Source organism: Denticeps clupeoides, chromosome 2, assembly GCF_900700375.1.
Source record: "Denticeps clupeoides chromosome 2, fDenClu1.1, whole genome shotgun sequence".
Classification (NCBI taxonomy): Eukaryota; Metazoa; Chordata; class Actinopteri; order Clupeiformes; family Denticipitidae; genus Denticeps; species Denticeps clupeoides.
Genome location: NC_041708.1, coordinates 398,117 through 413,241, shown reverse-complemented (window position 1 = coordinate 413,241; position 15,125 = coordinate 398,117). Strand labels below are relative to the sequence as shown.

Here is a 15,125-nt window from a genome sequence, read left to right as displayed (position 1 = left end):
AAAAAAAATTCAAAAGAACTAAAAATAAATAAACTCAAGTAATATAAGATAACATGAATTAATATAATATCATCCGTTCATTAAAAGGGCAACATGTACTTGGACGTTCGTTTTACACGTTTACGTCTGGGAATTACAGTTATATGATGAAACAAGTAGTGTGGGCAAATGCTTCAATACATTTACCTTTACGGCATTTGGCAGACGCCCTTATCCAGAGCGACTTACAACGTGCTTAAGTTACCATCGATGAAGAGATCAATTCCGGTTCACTTGGACCCCAACTATGAAAACATCTATTTTATTCACTCTGTTGTAGATTCTGTACACAAGTTTGACGACAAGAAAATGACAATTTAATCTAAATCTTCTCTAAAGAGGAAGGTCTTGAGCTGCCGTGTGAAGGTGCTCAGTGACTGAGCTGGAAGTTCATTCCACCACCGAGGGGCCAAGACGGAGAAGAGTCTAGATGAACGTCTTCCTTTTACCTTCAGAGATGGAGGGACCAGGCGAGCAGTACTGGAGGCTCGGAGTATACGAGGTGCAGTGCGAGGTGTAATAAGGGCTGTGAGGTAGGATGGTGCTACTCCATGTTTGGCTTTGTAGGCCAGCATCAGTATTTTGAACCTGATGGTGCAGCTACTGGGAGCCAGTGGAGGGAACGTAGCAGAGGGGCGGTGTGGAGAACTTGGGAAGGTTAAAGATCAGTCGTGCTGCTGCATTTTGTAGTAGTTGTAGAGGTCGGATGGTACATAGTGGTAGACCAGCTAGAAGGGAGACCAGGGAATACACCAGGGACTGATTACGGACCGGGCCAGCGGGGCCGCTGCCCAGGGGCCCGTGGGGCCCCTAGCCCAAAACAATTTGCAACGCCAACAGTTTTTTCACATTGGAGAACTTGCAATGCGTAAATCATGGGGAGAGTCCTCTCTTTTCCCCTGGTAATAACCATCCTGCTGAATAGAAATGGGATGATTAGCAAAAGTGCTTTGATTTAGAGCATGAATTGTATGTTTGTTACGGTACGATCTGGTTGTGCTACGTTGCTACCTGTCTCTATAACCAGAGATGGGGAACCTGGTGCTAACATTAACTTGAGGTAATGGCATTAGGCTGTACTGGTTATAATTTGAGATCCAACTTACTGTATCAACTTAAGCCACCTTCTTTTCACTTTTTCCGAGGTAAAAAGCGGCAAAATATTTTGTCAACGTCATTCTGCTTGTACACCGCACTAGTTTGGACCCACAAGTGGCACGGTGACGTAGCAACTAGCCATCCCAGACAATGCTGGTGTTTTTTGGGTTTTTTTTGAGGGGGAGGACTATCGAACGTTTTGCCCAGGGGCCACATGTCCCATAATCCGTCCCTGCAATACACATGTAATTAAAAAGATCATTTTAAAAGATAGTGTCATTTTTAATCCATTGCGGGGATGCGGGCCAAGTTATAAACCTTGCTGACCGGTGAGAATCTATCTCGGCTTTGCCAATTGAAATAATTTAATTCACTATTGATCGTGAGTCGTGACGCGTCCGTCTTCGCCGGCCAATCAGAGTCGAGCTCGTTTAAATATTCATGAGCTCATTGAAATATTCATATAAGGGCGAAGACGCGGGAAATTCTACATTTTTACTCACTTATCGTGGCGTCTGGTTGGGATGGCTGATGGTCGGACTCCGGATTGTCACTTCGTGCGGTTCGGGGACCAGCAGGTGTCACCGCAGCTCCTCCTCCTCCGGCGTGACGTCACCGGAATCTGGACATGGCAGCGGGGACGCGGCGCCGGTCCCGCAGCCCGTAGAGTCCAGCTCGCCGCCGCCGCGTCGCGGTGCGCGTTACAGGCCGGAGACATGATGGCGGCCCCGGCGTGAGATGGAGGAGGCCGGGAACGGCGCGCCCGCCGACGGGAACGACGTGAACGCGGAAACCGGCGATGGCGCAGCGCTGCCGAACGGGGACGCGGGGGCCCTCCGGGCCGTCGGGACCCTGCCCCGCTTCCGGAGCTGCGACTCCTCGCCGCTGAGCCCGGAGAGCAACGGCCCGGAGGACCCCGGCGACCCCGGCCTGCGCCCCCGGAACACCTTCGAGGTCAACCGGCGCCAGAGCGCCCCCGACCACGTCCCGTCCGGGGACAAGAAGCTCTTCACCAGGTCATTACCGCGCCATAAACACCCGATATGACGGTCATTACGTCTCCGTGATACGTGATACGTGGGTCGGAGCTCCATCGCAGGTCTAATTACGCAAATCACGCATAACGGCTCCTGTAAAGCGACACATTTACAGCGTTTACCAGACCCCCTTACCCACATTTACAGCGTTTACCAGACCCCCTTACCCACATTTAACTTTACAGCGTTTACCAGACCTCCTTACCCACATTTACCTTTACAGCGTTTACCAGACCTCCTTACCCACATTTACAGCGTTTACCAGACCTCCTTACCCACATTTACAGCGTTTACCAGACCTCCTTACCCACAATTTACAGGCGTTTACCAGACCTCCTTACCACATTTACAGCGTTTACCCCCCAGCCCCCCTTACCCACATTACCCTTTACAGCGTTTACCAGGACCCCCTTACCCACATTTAAGCGTTTTTACCAGACCTCCCTTACCCACATTTCCCTTTATCAGCGTTTTACCGACCTCCTTACCCACATTTACCTTTACAGCGTTTACCAGACCCCCTTCACCCACATTTTACCAGCGTTACCAAGACCTCCTTACCCACATTTACCTTTACAGCGTTTACCAGACCTCCTTACCCCATTTACCTTTACAGCGTTTTATACCAGACCCCCTTACCCACATTTACAGCTTTACCAGACCCCCCTTACCCACATTTACCTCTTTACAGCGTTTACCAGACCCCCTTACCCACATTTACAGCGTTTACCAGACCTCCTTACCCACATTTACAGCGTTTACCAGACCTCCTTACCCCACATTTACAGGTTTACCAGACCCCCCTTACCCACATTTACAGCGGTTTACCAGACCCCCTCTTACCCCACATTTACAGCGTTTACCAGACCCCCTTACCCAAATTTACAGCGTTTCGTTTACCAGACCTCCTTACCCACATTTACCTTTACAGCGTTTACCAGACCCCCTTACCCACATTTACAGCGTTTACCAGACCCCCTTACCCACATTTACAGCGTTTACCAGACCTCCTTAACCACATTTACCTTTACAGCGTTTACCAGACCCTCCCTTACCCCACATTTACCTTTACAGCGTTTACCAGACCCCCTACCCACATTTACAGCGTTTACCAGACCCCCCCCTACCCACATTTACAGCGTTTACCAGACCTCCTTACCAACATTTACCTTTACAGCGTTTACCAGACCTCCTTACCCACATTTACAGCGTTTACCAGACCTCCTTACCCACATTTACAGCGTTTACCAGACCTCCTTACCCACATTTACCTTACAGCGTTTACCAGACCTCCTTACCCACATTTACCTTTACAGCGTTTACCAGACCCCCTTACCCACATTTACAGCGTTTACCAGACCCCCTTACCCACATTTACCTTTACGGCGTTTACCAGACCTCCTTACCCACATTTACCTTTACAGCGTTTACCAGACCCCCTTACCCACATTTACCTTTACAGCGTTTACCAGACCCCCTTACCCACATTTACCTTTACAGCGTTTACCAGACCCCCTTACCCACATTTACAGCGTTTACCAGACCCCCTTACCCACATTTACAGCGTTTACCAGACCTCCTTACCCATTTACAAACGTTACAGCGTTTACCAGCGTTTACCAGACCTCCTTACCCAACATTTACAGCGTTTACCAGACCTCCTTACCCACATTACCTACAGCGTTTACCAGACCTCCTTACCCACATTACAGCGTTTACCAGACCTCCTTACCCCACATTTACAGCGTTTACCAGACCTCCCTTACCCACATTTACAGCGTTTACCAGACCTCCTTACCCACATTTACAGCGTTTACCAGACCTCCTTACCCACATTTACAGCGTTTACCAGACCCCCTTACCCACATTTACGGCGTTTACCAGACCCCCCTTACCCACATTTACGGCGTTTACCAGACCCCCTTACCCACATTTACGGCGTTTACCAGACCCCCTTACCCACATTTACAGCGTTTACCAGACCTCCTTACCCACATTTACAGCGTTTACCAGACCTCCTTACCCACATTTACAGCGTTTACCAGACCTCCTTACCCACATTTACAGCGTTTACCAGACCTCCTTACCCACATTTACAGCGTTTACCAGACCTCCTTACCCACATTTACAGCGTTTACCAGACCTCCTTACCCACATTTACAGCGTTTACCAGACCCCCTTACCCACATTTACAGCGTTTACCAGACCCCCTTACCCACATTTACAGCGTTTACCAGACCCCCTTACCCACATTTACAGCGTTTAACCAGACCTCCTTACCCACATTTACAGCGTTTACCAGACCTCCTTACCCACATTTACCTTTACAGCGTTTACCAGACCCCCTTACCCACATTTACCTTTACAGCGTTTACCAGACCCCCTTACCCCATTTCCTTACAGCGTTTACCAGACCCCCTTACCCACATTTACAGCGTTTACCAGACCCCCTTACCCACATTTACAGCGTTTACCAGACCTCCTTACCCACATTTACAGCGTTTACCAGACCTCCTTACCCACATTTACAGCGTTTACCAGACCTCCTTACCCACATTTACCTTTACAGACACACCTTACAGCGTTTACCAACCTCTTAACTTACCCACATTTACAGCGTTTACCAGACCTCCTTACCCACATTTACAGCGTTTACCAGACCTCCTTACCCACATTTACAGCGTTTACCAGACCTCCTTACCCACATTTACAGAGTTTTACCAGGACCTCCTTACCCACATTTACAGCGTTTACCAGACCTCCTTACCCACATTTACAGCGTTTACCAGACCTCCTTACCCACATTTACGGCGTTTACCAGACCCCCTTACCCACATTTACGGCGTTTACCAGACCTCCTTACCCACATTTACGGCGTTTACCAGACCTCCTTACCCACATTTACAGCGTTTACCAGACCTCCTTACCCACATTTACAGCGTGTTTACCAGACCTCCTTACCACATTTACAGCGTTTACCAGACCTCCTTACCCACATTTACAGCGTTTACCAGGACCTCCTTACCCACATTTACAGCGTTTTTACCAGACCCCCTTACCCACATTTACAGCGTTTACCAGACCCCCTTACCCACATTTACAGCGTTTACCAGACCCCCTTACCCACATTTACAGCGTTTACCAGACCTCCTTACCCACATTTACAGCGTTTACCAGACCTCCTTACCCACATTTACAGCGTTTACCAGACCCTCTTATCCAGAGCGACATACAGTCAGTAGTTACAGGGACAGTCCCCCCCCTGGAGACACTCAGTGTTAAGTGTCCTGCTCAGGGACACGATGGTAGTAAGTGGGGTTTGAACCCGGGTCTTCTGGTTCGTGGGCGAGTGTGTTACCTGTATGGTGGTGAGACTGGTTACAGGACGTGAGACTGATCTCCGGTGTTGTCGGTCCCCCAGGGGCCTGTTTTCCAAGAGGCAGGCGGAGGCCGGGCCGCCGTCCCAGAGCGCGCCGGGGTGGAAGCTGTTCGGGAAGGTTCCGCTGAGAGAGGGCGGCCAGAAGGACTCCAGAACCATCCAGCAGGTCGGTGCATGAGGTGAAGGTCCGAACTGACTGGTTCCGCGCCGCTGCCAGCTCGCGCAGATCCGGTTCAAAATAAACGTTTTATTTCTCGCTTTCGTCAGCGGTTATTGCAAAGTTCTTTCTTTCTTTCTTTCCTTTTTAACCCCCTTTTTTCCAGGACGAGCGAGGAACTCGACAGAAGAACTTTAACCCGTTTTCTTCTCTCGTTAGGACCGTAACCCGGGAAACTTTACGTCCGTTTCCACGCCTAACCTCTTAGGCACTGGGGTACGGCGCTCGCTTTCTTCTCTCTCTGCATGGAGCGACATAAGCCTGTCACCGCCACCGAGCCATCACACGCTCACGCCCAGAGACAGGAAGTAGGGCCCAATCTCGCCATCGGTGAAGTAAAGGTGACGAGATCGTGGTTGTCAGGCGCGTGACGCGGTCACCCTCGGGGAGCGGTGTGTGGGGACGGCGCGGGATTCGATCCGGCAACCTTCTGATTACCGGGCCGCTTCCTTAACCGCCAGGCCACCGCCGCCCCAGAGAACGTAGTCGGCAGGATTCGAACCTGCGCCGGGGACGCCCGCCGTAAAGAAAGCAGGCACAGACGCGTCGAAATATCAGAAATAAGCGTCGTGCAATGAAGGACCACTAGATGGCGCCGGGGAATTTCCGCACTACCTTAATGGAATAATAGTCTGTGTTTAATTAACGGTTACAGCAGAGTAATTCAATAATTTGCTGATCACAAATAAATGAGGTGTTTTTTTGTTTTTTTTGGTTGTATATGGAGACAGGGACAGTCCCCCCCTGGAGACACTCAGTGTTAAGTGTCCTGCTCAGGGACACGATGGTAGTAAGTGGGGTTTGAACCTGGGTCTTCTGGTTCACAGGCGAGCGTGTTACCCGCCAGGCTACTAAACCATCACTAAAATACGATTATGAACGTTCATATAGTCGTCCATCAATTCAAATATCGTTTTTTCTTTTTTTATTCTTAATAAACCTTTTTAAAATGTTCTTTATTCGCCAATTTAAATATGGCTGTTCCAGAATAACACATCGCTGGGCTTCCTCAGGACTCCGCCCATCTCCACACTCAGCCACTAACCCCACGCCGCGCTAGCAACCGAAGCGGCTGCATGTGCTTCACGTTGCCGGGGCGACGGGGTCCCGGTGTGGAAGGCCACACCGACGCCACGTGCCGCCTCCGACCCCCGACCCCACACCCTCTCCATCCGGTCGTTTCCGGACCGGCCTGCATTCTCCTGCTCGCTCCATATTTATGTTTTTTTTTTTGCTCTTTTTAAGCAGCACTTTTGCATAATTATAAATCTGCATGCGTGGAATATGCAAAAAGCAGCTTTGTGCCCCCCCCACCCCCCCGTGTGGATCGTGCGTGCCCGCCGGCGTCCTGCGACTCCCCTCTTCCTGTCTCTCTCCGTCCAGGAGTACGAGGCGCGGACGGGGAAGCTGTCCCCGACGGCCGTCCCTGACGGCTGTCCCCACGGCCGCCGGAAGAACCTGGAGTTCCAGCCGCTGTCCACCACAGCGCTGATCTTGGAGGACCGGCCGGCGTGAGTCCACACTTTACTCACGTTTATTAGGTGACGGTGAAACGGGGCGTGTCTTTCATTCCGGTTCCTTTACGAGGTGGGAACAGGGACCTGAAGCGCTAATATGAGCAGAATCCATTTACATTTCCAGCGTTTACCAGACGCCCTTATCCAGAGCGACTTAGTCAGTAGTTACAGGGACAGTCCCCCCTGGAGACACTCAGGGTTAAGTGTCTTGCTCAGGGACACGATGGTAGTAAGTGGGATTCGAACCCGGGTCTTCTGGTTCATAGTCGAGTGTGTTACTCACTAGGCTACTACCGCCCTATAATCCAGATCAATTATATTAGATTCAAACGTTATTAGTTATAGGATTTCATTTCGAATAAAGGAAAATATTAACAAACTGGCAACATTTTCTACAGCGTGATTTATACAGAATCGTCCCGGTAGGAGATGAAACGTTTCCCGGCCGGAAGTATGTGCAGGGAATGTATGTGCGGTGAAGGCCGGTATTTGCACGTCTGGGGCCTGGTGTCTGCAGGAACAATGCGTGAGTGAAGCAGCGTCTCCTGCCCTGCCGATTGATTCATGGATAAGATAAGATGAAGATTTATTGTCATTTTCACTCTTCAAGGAACGACGAAAGGCACTTAAATAGTCCACTTAATATATACAAATTACACTGGTATCCGTACAAAGAATTCAACTTCAGCCACGCTGCAGGGTCTGTTAAGGTTTACATAATGTACAGTTTTATATATAATGACCAGATTCACACTAAAACGGTCTGTCGTGACAGAACTGAAAGGAAACAAGCCGCATCACGGTGACGGCAGGAATGTTCACGCTCAGTAAAATGTGTCCCATTTTGTCCTCGTGGGAGGACCTGTTTTTTTTTTTTTTTTTCACGTTCGGTAACGCTGCAGGGTGAATTAGTGTAAATATTAATAAGTAAATATCAGTTTTTTCCCATTGCAAGGTAAATATTGGAAGCTTTTCTGGATGACCTGCTCTTGGTGTAGCCAGAAGGCGGAGCTAAAACCCCTGTAAGATTATGGATTTTGCGACTGGTTTTGTTTTTGACGTCCTCATGGCACATGAGGTCACTGAGGAACGATCCGGTTCTTCAGACGTGTTCTAACGTTCCGTAACAAACAGTTCCTCCCACGAGGACAAAATGGGACACATTTTACTGAGCGGGAACGCTTCTCCGGGTCCTGGTGCTACATGTAACGTTTAAACAATGTTACGCAGTGACATAGCGTGACCACGTGTGACATTGCAATAAAGTGAAATAAATACAGAAGGCTGCTGTAATAGATAATATATTTTAAATATAGACCAGGTCGTGTGTGTGTGTGTGTGAGTGTGTGTGTGTCAGTCCAGAGAGGAATGTCCCCAGTGTCTCCAGGTGTCTGATGGCCTGTAGTAAGAACCTGGGGCCGCGAGGGCCCGAATGCTTCGGGACGGTAAGAGGCTGGAGAGTCCTTCACAACGCAGAATATCGAGTTGAATGTCCCAGCCCGTCTGGACGTCTGCTCTGTGTCACGAAGGGGCGCGCCGAGCGATAGAGTTTCAGCGCGCAGCCTCAAGGGCCCGTTCCTCATGAACTATGCATGGATTCCGGGGTCCGGGCGCTCGCTTTCCGCTCCGACGCGACTCGTAAATTAAAACGGACCCGTAATCTGCTCGCGTTCCGCTGCTGGACCACAGAAGTCATAAATAAACGAATATCTTCCTTTCCGACCTGAAGCATGTAGGAACTGTAGATTAATTTCCTCGTTTTAATCATCATGTCGTGTTTTTAACAGTTGGGCTCTTTCAAACGCCACCTTTCATACGTTCTTCTCCTCAGAAACCTTCCAGCCAAGTCTTCAGAGGAGGCACAGCGCCACCGGCAGGAGTACGACGAAATGGTGGCAGAGGCCAAAAAAAGGGGTGTGTGTGGAGCAGCTGAAACCGCGGCGCGTCATCAGCCGGTAGAAACGTCCCAAACGCGCCCTCAACTCTCCCGACTTGGTTCCACAGAGCTGAAGGACGCCCGGCGGAAGGTGAAGCAGATGAAGGAGAGGTTCCGGCAGGAGGACATCATTGCCAACACCATGGTGGTCTGGAACACGGAGATCCTGCCCAACTGGGAGAGCATGTGAGGAACCTGCGATCCATGTCTCCCAGCTCTGGAATAACGCGTCATAGTGGCTGCTCTGTTCGATTCGGTCGTGATTATCGATTAATCATGTTATAGTGGCTGTTCGATTCGGTTGCGATTATCGATTATTTATCGATAATTAAGCGTCACCGTTTGTGACAGTGTCCACACGGCCGTCCAGCGCCACCAACTTATTCTTCTCGTTGAAATCAGTTGATGTAATCGATATAGAATGTTCTGCGCTGCATTTATGAAGATTATATTACTCATTATATTGAGCGTCCGTCTGTGCTTTGCTGACAGGCGTAACACCCGGCGGGCAAGAGACCTGTGGTGGCAGGGACTGCCCCCCAACGTCAGGGGCCGGGTGTGGAGCCTGGCGGTCGGGAACGAGCTCAACATCACTCCAGGTGACTTCACTTCAACATGCTTCACGTTTGTAGCCTGTAGACCAGAAGAGTCCCAGGTTCAAATCAAGTCGTGACCCCAGGGGGGGGGACTGTCCCTGTCACTACTGACTGTAAGTCGCTGTGGAAAAGGCCGTCTGGTAAATTCCGTAAATGTATTCTGAGGTCAGTACATTTACATTTATGGCATTTACCAGATGCTCTTATCCAGAGCGCCTTAGTCAGTAGTGACAGGGACAGTCCCCCCCTGGAGACACTCAGGGTTAAGTGTCCTGCTCAGGGACACGATGGTAGTAAGTGGGGTTTGAACCTGGGACTTCTGGTTCATGGCAAGTGTGTTACCCACTAGGCTACTAGCACCCCACTCCCTGTCCCTGTCCCTGTCCCTGTCCTACTGACTGTAAGGCGTCTGGTAAACGCTGTAAATGTATTCGGAGGTCTGTTGGAAATCCTAAACTTTTTTTAGGATTGGGAAGATTTTATTGAATAAAAAAGCTGCTTCCCAGGTGTAGATGTGAAAGATCTGAAGTTAACGTTTGTTAGGAGGCTGCAGATGGGGAGGAACCAGGCCTTTGTTGGGGTAGCGAAATAGCGCCCCCTACCATCTGGGCATATCATACACATCACACCTTATACAACAAAAATAAAAAGTAGAAGGAAATCGTTGAAGTTCTCAGGTTTGAACTCGCCATCACCAGTTGTCCTCACGTACTGATGGAAATGAAGCGGAAATGTTCGGCTCTTTGAACTTATGTTCCCCCGTTTTCCTGCAGAACTCTACGAAATCTTCCTCTCCCGAGCCAAGGAGCGGTGGAAGAGCTTCAGCGAGACGGGATCCGAGGCGGAGAGTACGTCTGAGCGAGTGTCTCAAGCTCGTCCCAACGTCACCTTCAGACAAGATGTCTTAATTAAACGCGTCCCTGTTCCCATTTCTGTTCAAGCTTCGTCCACACAGGTCATTGATACTCGTCGGAAGTATTTTTGAAACGTATTTCTTTATTTCAGTGGCTTCGCTTGCAGACAGGGAGTCCAGCCTGGATCTCATCAAGCTGGACATCGCTCGAACGTTCCCCTCGCTTTTCATCTTCCAGAAGGTAGAACGTTCTTCATGTTAAGGCCCTTAACCCTTTTTATTTTACTGTTGTAACATCACTTTTTTTTTTTTTTTTTTTTTTATCTTTGGTCCGAGTCGCGATGCATCGTTACACCCATAATCGCTTGAGTTGAATGAACGTTCTCTCTGCCAACAGGGTGGTCCATACCATGATCTCCTGCACAGCGTTCTGGGGGCCTACACCTGCTACAGGCCGGACGTGGGATATGTGAGTATCTCAGCGTGCGTTAGAAACTGCTCTGACTTCTACACCACTTCCACTTTGACGCTAGGACCTCCTGCGTTCAGGTCCAGGGCATGTCCTTCATTGCCGCTGTGCTGATCCTGAACCTGGAGGAGGCCGATGCCTTCATCGCCTTTGCCAACCTCCTCAACAAGCCATGTCAGATGGCGTTCTTCAGGGTGGACCATGAGCTGGTGAGGTTCCTGCTGGGGACCCTTGCTTCGTCGTTCTCATGCCATGGCAGAGGAGACGCTGACGTTCCTTCCCTCCACAGATGCTGAAATACTTTGCCGCTTTTGAAGCGTTCTTCGAGGAGAACCTCCCCAAGCTGTGCGAGCACTTTAGGGGCTACAGCCTCACCCCTGACCTCTATCTGATCGACTGGTGAGTTGTTCCTTCTCAACATTCTTCCAGTTGTTCGTGGAGGAAGACGTCCAGCCTTCACGAAGACTGAATTACGGGTTCAAAATGCTGAACTTTTCCATCCAATCAGTCGGGTTTATACTGACAACAATGATCCTGTGCAGTAGACGTATATCGCAGAGGATTACCGCGTGTAGGGGACATTTACCAAGACCCTCTTATCCAGAGCGACTTACAATCAGTAGTGACAGGGACAGTCCCCCCCTGGAGACACTGAGGGTTAAGTGTCCTGCTCAGGGACACGATGGTAGTAAGTGGGGTTTGAACCTGGGTCTTCTGGTTCGTAGGCGAGTGTGTTACCCGCTAGGCTACTACCACACCTGATGCTCCGATGTTGACTTTAGACTTTACTTCCGTTCGACTTTCCCTCAGGTCACTTCCACCACGCCCGTCACGACCTGCAGCCGTCCAGCACACGAGAACGCGTTACGGTTTCTAAAAAAGCGCGTCGTTGTTCTCCAGCCTCGTCTTCTCAGCGTAGTGAGGACTTCTTACAGCTGCTACATCACAACCACCAATGTGTCCTCTGCCGTTGTTGGAGGTCGGGCTAATACAGCAAACCAAAAAAGGAGAACTTCACTCGGGAAAATCACCGGGAACGCCGTCTCCGTGTTGACGCAGGGCCAGATTGGATAGAAATTTTCCAGGTTTAGAGAAGAACGTTTTTGTGTGGACGGGGCCTTAAACTCGAGAGTGAAGCTCATGTTTGTTGGTTTAGGATCTTCACGCTCTACAGTAAGTCTCTGCCGTTAGACGTGGCTTGTCGGGTGTGGGACGTCTTCTGTCGGGACGGCGAGGAGTTCCTGTTCCGCACCGGCCTGGGCATCCTGAGGCTGTACGAAGACGTCCTGCTGCAGATGGACTTCATCCACATCGCCCAGTTCCTCACCCGTCTGCCTGAGGACATGGCCTCCGAGAACCTCTTCTCCTGCATCTCCTCCACGCAGATGGTCAGCGGCAACAGGAAGTGGACCCAGGTCCGTAGAGCAGTCGCGCTGGCGCTGTAAATCGTCCCATTTCTGGTCTATAGTACCTATCCTTTCCATTCTACGATATTTGTTTCATGAACGGTTCATTTTTAATAAAACGTTGATTTGATTCTCAGTCCTTGGCCGCCAGGAGATCTGACATGAGTTCACGCCAAGGCGCCAAATTCAGGTGGAGGGCAGGAAGTGGAAAAGTGAGGATCTGATGCCCATGTTTTGTGTAGTTTACGCTGCTTTAGCCAAGAAAAGGAGAAGAAAAAGTTACAACTCTGTCAAAGAAAAAAAGTCAAAAAGTTGTGGCAAAAAATCGGTATAAATTGCTGTTTTTTTTTTTTGTTCTTTCTACGTTAGTTGGTTTGGTTTTCTTTTCCACAAATCGAAGGTCTGTTTTGTGCCGTGAGAGCGAAGTCACAGAGTTACAAACGCGAGCATTCAGCTCATATACACAGTTATCACATTTAGTACATTTTACACAATACTCTCTATTGGAGGCCGAATGCAGGTTACTTTAAGTGGAATAATTAAGACTAATAAGATAGCTGGAGAAGGAGAGACCAGATGTCTCTCGAATGCTTGTTTAATTTTTTATATGGACATACATTTGACATCTTGTAATGTTATGGTGCGATTCTGAGTAAACAGTTAAAAAAAGTGGACCGGATGTATCGAGCTAAACTCCAACTGAAACACACTAAGCTAAATATCTGCCATTACGGTTGACAATTTATGTATATAGATCATTTATAAACATATCGTAACCACGTGACCGAAACCCACCTATTATCACGAGAGGGATGCGACGATGCTGAGGAGGTGAAACGGGGACTAGCGCGTGGTCAGAGAAGGCCGGCCTTTTAAAAGGCTGTACTTGTTTACAGCTACAGCTCTAAATGATGGATTATTACAGATACTCTGATAAATGAACGTGTATATTTACAGCATTTATCCGGTGCGCGTTGCAATCAGTAGTTACGAGGACCATCCTCCTGGAGACACGCGGGGTTAAGTGAACCTGTGAACCTACCACTCTCGATGTCCCATCTGGAGCTCTCGATGGATATCTAAGCTTGACGTAGAAGTGCTCATCTATTAATATATGGCCTATTTGTGGAATTTTCAGAATAAAATTGCGAAATAAAAGACCATCAGGACAGCCGCTTGTTGCAGACACCGTTCTTCTATTACCTCAACATGAGTTCCTCCCTGCCAGCAGGGGGCAGCGCTTTTTTCTGTTTGCAATTTGACAAATCATGTTGTCTTTTTTTTTTTTTTTTTTATCTCTCCAGGTTTTTAATTCCTAACGAAGATATGGGATGTCCTAAAGCATCCGGTGGCTTTGGAGAATGGAGGTCCCCTGAACACTTGAATCCTGTGAAATCAGTATTATTTACGTGGGATGAGGTATTTTATGGCTGTTATTTATTCTGTAGAAGACTGACTCCACAAGATGTTTTTGGTGCCTGATCCTGTCTCCCGCAACATCAGGGACCATCTCTGTGGACCACTGAAGACAAAATATGCAAAAAAAAACACTAGAAGATGCTCAGATACAGGTGCTTTACAAGTTTCATTTTAAGAGATTCTTTTCACTCATGTGAGATTTATAGACTGGCGATTCGGGCCCTGGTCTGGACTGGTTCTGGACTTCTTCGTGGCTGCAGACCCATGTCTGCATATGAGGGAGAATCTACCATAAACTGGCAACGTTGGGATATTGTCGAATTATTATGTTTTAGTCGATAATTCGAAATGTATTCAAAATGATCAGTTCTCCTCTGAGAAAGAAAAGGTACGATGTGTGAAACACTTTCGTAAAAAGAAATGATCACCCGTTGCATGTCGGGATTTTAAATTGAATTGGTTTTTGTAAGCGTCCCTGCAAGTTTAACCATGAAACCGGTGCAATTGGGAGCAATAAGCAGGTTCGTGCCGATGCAGACCTTTGTTGAGCGGAATTCGCTGGTTTTTATTGTTGTTGTTCTAGCCCATGGGGTTATGATTATGGTGAATGTTACGACATTAATGGGAAAGCGTGTGACTGATTTCTATTTAAACAGTTTGTCTGGCTATTCTGTGTGTTAAAGGGTTTGTACCACCAACAACTTTGAAATTCTAATAGTCTTATTTTCAGATTTTGTTTGATCAAGAATGATTTGGTTGATATAATTCATATAATTTGAATGGGACATTTTACCGTCGTGTTCTGTTTCTACTCTATAAGTAGCAGAGCGGAGCGAGAGATAGAGAGGAGAGAAGAGAGAGAGAGAGAAGAGAGAGAGAGGAGAGAGGAGAGAGCGAAGAGAGAGAGCGATGATGAGAGAGAGAGAGAGAGTAGATCGATAGATCTAGATATCTATAAGCTATACTCGCTTATCATCTATCTGACTCTCTCTCTCTCTCTCTCTCTCTCTCTCTCTCTCTCTCTCTCTCTCTCTCTCTCTCTCTCTCCCTCCATTGTAAAGGGCCAGATGTAAATAGGAGGTTTCCTCTTTTTAAAAGACCACTAGTCGGAACGGATGTAAATAAATGATGGGAATTCACCACTTTTGTTTGTCTGTTT

General features: G+C 48.5%; 1 protein-coding gene across 4 annotated transcripts; it reads left to right on the top strand.

Annotated features, from left to right (window-relative positions):
* Positions 1-1,657: 1,657 nt before the first annotated feature.
* LOC114784557 (TBC1 domain family member 12-like) lies at positions 1,658-14,692 on the top strand. 4 transcript variants are annotated; one of them, XM_028970043.1, is made up of 15 exons: positions 1,658-1,956; positions 2,047-2,153; positions 5,596-5,719; positions 5,930-5,986; positions 7,154-7,281; positions 9,119-9,201; positions 9,292-9,409; positions 9,716-9,822; positions 10,593-10,667; positions 10,825-10,913; positions 11,070-11,141; positions 11,222-11,350; positions 11,431-11,540; positions 12,298-12,556; positions 13,852-14,692. In XM_028970043.1, exons 1-15 carry the CDS (start codon positions 1,876-1,878, stop codon positions 13,864-13,866), a joined length of 1,554 nt encoding a protein of 517 aa, XP_028825876.1. In that variant the 5' UTR covers positions 1,658-1,875; the 3' UTR covers positions 13,867-14,692. The 4 variants fall into 4 exon arrangements, with proteins under 4 accessions (XP_028825876.1, XP_028825873.1, XP_028825875.1 ...); XM_028970040.1 differs by having other exon boundaries at positions 1,658-2,153; XM_028970042.1 differs by lacking the exon at positions 5,930-5,986 and having other exon boundaries at positions 1,658-2,153; positions 13,852-14,691.
* Positions 14,693-15,125: the final 433 nt, after the last annotated feature.